At 47.4% G+C, this 5,619-nt stretch overlaps 1 protein-coding gene across 2 annotated transcripts; it reads right to left on the reverse strand.

Annotated features, from left to right (window-relative positions):
• Positions 1-986: 986 nt before the first annotated feature.
• Positions 987-5,170, reverse strand: LOC109487208. 2 transcript variants are annotated; one of them, XM_019791193.1, is made up of 2 exons: positions 5,162-5,170; positions 987-3,514 (listed from the first exon to the last, which is right to left on the reverse strand). In XM_019791193.1, the coding sequence occupies exon 2, from the start codon at positions 3,496-3,498 to the stop codon at positions 1,933-1,935; it is 1,566 nt and encodes a 521-aa protein (XP_019646752.1). In that variant the 5' UTR covers positions 3,499-3,514; positions 5,162-5,170; the 3' UTR covers positions 987-1,932. The 2 variants fall into 2 exon arrangements, with proteins under 2 accessions (XP_019646752.1, XP_019646751.1); XM_019791192.1 differs by lacking the exon at positions 5,162-5,170 and adding an exon at positions 3,810-4,000.
• Between the last annotated feature and the right edge of the window lie 449 nt (positions 5,171-5,619).

Genomic DNA, 5,619 nt, shown 5'->3' on the forward strand with positions numbered 1-5,619 from the left:
ATTACCCATCGGGTCTGTAATCGTAATAAACTAGACTACACTTGCATACATAGTACTGGTAACCTCGACATTATCTATCATATACAGAAAAGCTTAGTGACCTGTAATACCGCTGGCTGCAGTCTTAAATATTAGCCCCGGGCTATTTGTTTCATACAGAAAAAAAAATCATCTACCTTCTGATAGAAGTAATTCAAAGTATTTCGTTACACTATAACTGTGCAGATATCTCATTTGATCCGCGATATCCCATATCATAGCTCCTTTGCGAGCAGATATGATGTTATCGTTGTGAAATATTTTGTCGCGTGTAAGTTATATAAGGGGTTATTTTGCCAACAATAAGCAGAATATGGGGGTCATGTTTTCGTCGGTAATTTTTCATCCAAACTAGTTATGACAATTATCATGAAAGTTAATCTGTGTTGGTAGAAATCACTGTAAAATTTTGAACTTTATTCCAACACATAGATTAAACAGAGATCAAATTTTCAACGACCACTGTCGTCTTCATCAGGATAATTAATGACCAATCACAAAACGTAATATCGCGATAGTTAAGGTTGCAGACAGTCCTATAGAAGTAATTTCGTTTGGATCAGCACATTGAGATACTGGAACGAGCCCCAGTCGACTCTGTCTTGACTTGAGGGTCAGCCAAGCACTTCTGTCGTAAGGACAACATTCTCGTGAACTGACTTCAAATAGAGTCATATCTTGAACTGAAGACAAGAACGCGTCAAAGCATGCTTTAAGCTATATGGCAGATGATGTTTCTTATCACATTTGACAGAAAACAACAAACAAGAAAGACAACAGAACAGACAACCCAATGCGAATAAAGGTTACTGAAGTGAAGAAATCTAAATTCTATTCACGTCTGAAAATCACAAAAGACTAAATAGTACCCTTTTTATCATAGCAACCCTGTAGCGGTACTAAAATTATATATTATATATATTCTTCTAAAAAAGGGCATCTTTTTTTAAACTTGCAAGCTCTATACTCTATGTTGTAACAATAATAGTAAAAGCAGCAAAGATATACTCGTAATATATATACTTGAAACGATAAGTTTGTACATGTTTACATTAGCAATAGGCGGTTGAATATTTTCTCCTGCTCGATGCCCTCATTTTTAATCTCTGTCAGGTCGAACATAAAGGGGGCCTACCTTAATTATTCATAACCATCAGATTGACAATATCATGTATTCTGACAGGTATTATAGGAGTCATCATAGAAAAATGTTGTCAGTCTATTCACAATTCATCTGGCGTTGAATACTGCGTGTTTCGTAAGGATGTCAAACGTTACAGAGTTAAGAGTAGCGGAGAGAGATAAGATTTTACGAACTTTTGAAGCGACCTACATGTAATCCCAGAGCCTTGCCAAACTTGTATGTCAACCAGTGTCCTCGCATACCCAAAGCTTGCATCATTTCAAAATGGCGGCCTTTTGTTGATTGATAATAGTTTTTCTTCAGTGTTGTTAAAATAGATAAAATGAATGTACCTTACCTACCTATAATACAGTATCAGTCCGTTAATGTAAATTGTTCGCAAACACTTTGAAAGTGTCCCTGACACACTCCTCTTCTTGCCTCACGGTGAAGCATTGACCTTGGGTCTTTCTGTCCGTTCGTTCTTATATCTGTCAGTCTGTGTGTCGACTTCTCTGCGAGTGTCTTCTGATTTATTTCTAGCCTCTACCAGGCTTCGGAAAGTGGCTGGCAAGAGTAGATATTGGCTTAATAGACATATTACGTGCCAGGGGGGTTGGTCCGCTAATAGAACACTGCAAAATATTCTCTCTTTGCGGAACAACTCCACTGGCATGTTATCTGTCTAGTTTGACCAAGTTCTACCCTTTCCAGCCGAATCAGGAAGCCTGGTAGAGGCTAATTTTGTTTGTACCTATTTTTTTTAACAATCAGTACATCATAGAGTCCCCGTAGCTGGGCCCCTGTTGATTCCAGAAGGATCTGCTCTGCACGGTGGTCAAGTAGCTGGGTTGCCTGGCTCCCTCGATCCCTTTCGAGCCAAGACTGCGGCTGCTCCTGCCGAAAATGGACCTGGGGCGGCTGTAGGTGGAGCCACCTCGGCTTCGGGCCACGCTGGGAGCCCGGCTGGAGCCTCGTAACTGTGTGTAGTAGACGGGCTCCTGCCGGAACGACCCGGGGTCCCGTCGGAAGTACTGGGTCTCGGGGGCGCGACGCGGCTCCGGCGCCCGGTAACTTTGCCTGGGCTGGGACGCCACCTCCCGGCTGTACGTGTGGCCCTGGTAGTGCGGCCGCTCGTCGTCCCAGCCTGCCAGAGGCACGGCGAAGTCCCCGTCTTCCGTGAAGTACTTCCTCTCGTAGTCGCTGAGCTGGACGACCTGAGGGCTGGAGCGGTAGAACGAGCGGCGGACCAGCGGCTGGCTGTACACCTCCCTGTGCAGGTTCTGCGAGCTGTAGCTGCGGTAGTAGCGCGGCTCGGAGCGCACGCTCTGGCGGTCGAAGCCGTTGGACATGAACACGTCGTTGGAGATGGAAGGCTCCCTGTACACCGTGCGGCTGAGGACTTCTCTCCTCTCTACCACGTCGTCGACGGGCGGCGCCGCGCGCTCTATATACATGGTCTCCCTGCGAACCTCAGGAGGTGGGGCGGCGCGCTCCACGTACATGGTCTGCGCCCTGCGTACGGGCTCGGGGGTCGGTATGGTGACCGGGTCCACGTACACCTCTCGGTCGGCCTGGCGGTGGACCTCCACGGGGCCGTTCTGGTAGCTGTTGTACTGGATGTCCACGTGGTCTCGGGTGGAGGAGACCTCGCGGGACCGCTCCGTGCCGTAGTCCGAGGTGGGGGACACGGTCTTGGAGTAGACGACCCGCGTGCTGGTCACTCCCTGGTCGCTGCTGCTCCTGCTAGTGGACGAGGAAGCCGAGCCTCGGCGGCGCCTGCCGTTTACATGCGTCGTTTCCCGCATCTCGATGTCATTCCCGTTCGGTGGGTGCGCCGCCATGCTGCCAGGCGCCGCCATGATGATGTTGTTGTCGCGTGGCGGCTGCTGTTGCACCACCTCTTCCTCCTCGAAGTGGCCGTACGCCTGTCTAAAAGCGTCGTCCAGCCGCATGGTGAGGTGCTCGGCGTCCGCGGGCGAGTCGCACAGGTAGGCATGGCACTCGTTCTGCTGGTCGCCGCGCACGATCAGCGTGAAGACCCTCTCGTGGTGATCGTCCACGCCGCCGTACACCACGCGGTCGAGCGGAATGAAGTTGGACTTCTTGCTGCCGAGCCCCCACTTGTAGGTGCGATTGATCCCGTAGTTGGACACCTTCATCTTCATGTTCTTGACCATGTTCTTCTTCCCGCGGTTGACCAGAGCGTCCACGGGTCGCCAGGTGTCCTCCTGCCGGCTGCCCTGCATCGGGAGCCGGCCCAGGAAGCTCACCTTCGTCTTGTCCTCCGTGAGCGCCATTTTCTGTGATCTGCCGAACACACTGGCCGCTGGCATGACCACTGCGCACACCCTGTAGTCAGACGATATCACAGAGAACTTGCTCAGTAATACGACAATAATACGAGCCCGGAGGCGGCTCTGAATAGACTCTGGGGAGAGAATGTCGAAGAACCGGTCCGAGCTCAATTGTATGAAAGGGCCGCCATTGTGTTTAGAGAGCGGGCGCTGCACACACAGTCTCTAAAACTAAAAGCCTTCTCTTTCTATGCAACCGGTGGCGAACGCCGGGCGACCTTAACACATGCATAACAACACAAATACACCCTTAAATGTTGTACCAGATAAAAACTAGAAAAACAACCCACCTGTACCTCGGCTATGCAGAAAAAAATAAGTACTCGTGCCTGAGTCTGTGTCCCGTACTGACAATTCGTCGCTAGCGCTAGCTATGGCGCAGGGGGATAAAACGGGTGTTGAATAATTAATATCGTTTTCATCTCTAATATTCCCTGTTCCGTTACACCCAGGGGAGCTATTGTTAAACATATGGTAGGCGTGTGTCAATACAAACAAAAGTTCCGTCCAACTTAATAATAGAATGCGAAACAACAAGGAGGTAAAGATCATAAGTTAAAGGAAATTCCAGTGACACAGACTTCCTAACCGTTCTCGCTATGAATATATTTGTGTCGTCTTTTCTGTGGCGTGAAATCTTGGCTTAAGTGTTAAGGGTTCGTCAACAAAAGGGCGTCACAAGAAGCCCAGGGACATTACCCGGGCAAATGCGCACGCCCTTCGATTGTCACTCCGTCCGGCCACGCCTAGAGGAATGCCTTTTCCACAAATTATGGTCCATTTTGCAAAACAGTTTCACAGCATATAAGTGGTAGAGGAACAACCATTATCACTGGAGCGTGTTTAAAAGTCGAATTTTGCGTGCAATTTAGAGCCTGGTTCGTCGCAGTGCGATATAAACAGTGTATTCAGCACGTGTCAGAGATGTATAGGTTCTGTTGTGGTCAGGTCAGTAGCGAATTGACCTTGGAACAAAGATCCTTCGAGAGGGGACATGTGAAGGTGGCTCGTTTCAAAGCTTCTGTGTCTTTTGTGCATCTCATCATGAGGGCAATGTCTCGTTTACCCTTGGGTCACAGACTGTCAAATAAATCACATATCACAGCAACACACCTATAATTATCTCTGATAGCAGAAAGTTGAATTTTAGCGGAACATACTATTCTTTTACTAGTTTTAACTACATCTAACATAAGCGTATGTACGTGGCGTCAATATAGGATGGCCCCTTTAACAGGATTAACCCTCATTGACTTAAAGAATTCATGTAAGCCCTGTCTGTTACACAGCAGAATACTAGTATGGCCTCCCAAAAACTGGACCCCCACCCCATGGTTAGGACAGGGTCGGCAGCAAGGTCGGCTGTAAGTCAACAGTGTTCGGGGCGTGTTTGGGGGTCAAATTTGACTCAAATTTAACTCAGATTCGTTTCGATTCGTATAGAAAGGTAGACAAGGCCTAAATCTGGTAGGATATCTACCGATCGTCAGCCGAACCTGGTAGGCTGGCGTTCGTGAGCGAATTCTTGGGATTCGAAGGTCGTGAATGTGTGACAGGGGATTAAAAGTCAGAACGCGACAGCAAGGTGGTTGCTCACTTGTGCGTGACAGAGAATAGCAGACTGTAATCTCTTAAAACTCACCTGAGGCAAACCGTGATATTAGTACGTCAGTGAAGGTTAGACATCCAGGTAATAACTTAAGATACGGAAAAAAACAACGGTTACTCAGGCAAGTGGATATGCTTTTGGAAACGATCAGACGTTTCAATAATTCGTGCTTTAAACCTGCTTTTCTGAGAATTCTCCAGTGTCACTGACGAAAGGTAGTGAATGCTGCATGAAACGTCTGACCGTTTCTAAAATCATATCCAGTTGCTTGAGTAACTGTTTTTTTTGCTTGATACTAGTAGCTGCTGTAAAAGCGAAATGTGGGGCTTCGAATGGGAGGAATATATCATGATTACAAGTTTGCATGCTGTGAAAAATGGAACCTACTCAACTCTTTGAGTCCGTAGCCTATCATTTACCACTTTGGACTCATCTCCCAAATTTGCATGTGAAATAAAGTAAATTGATTTCATTCTTTAGAATATGCATTT

The sequence above is a fragment of the Branchiostoma belcheri genome, unplaced genomic scaffold, assembly GCF_001625305.1.
Source record: "Branchiostoma belcheri isolate BF01 breed outbred unplaced genomic scaffold, Haploidv18h27 scaffold86, whole genome shotgun sequence".
In the NCBI taxonomy this organism is placed as follows: domain Eukaryota; kingdom Metazoa; phylum Chordata; class Leptocardii; order Amphioxiformes; family Branchiostomatidae; genus Branchiostoma; species Branchiostoma belcheri.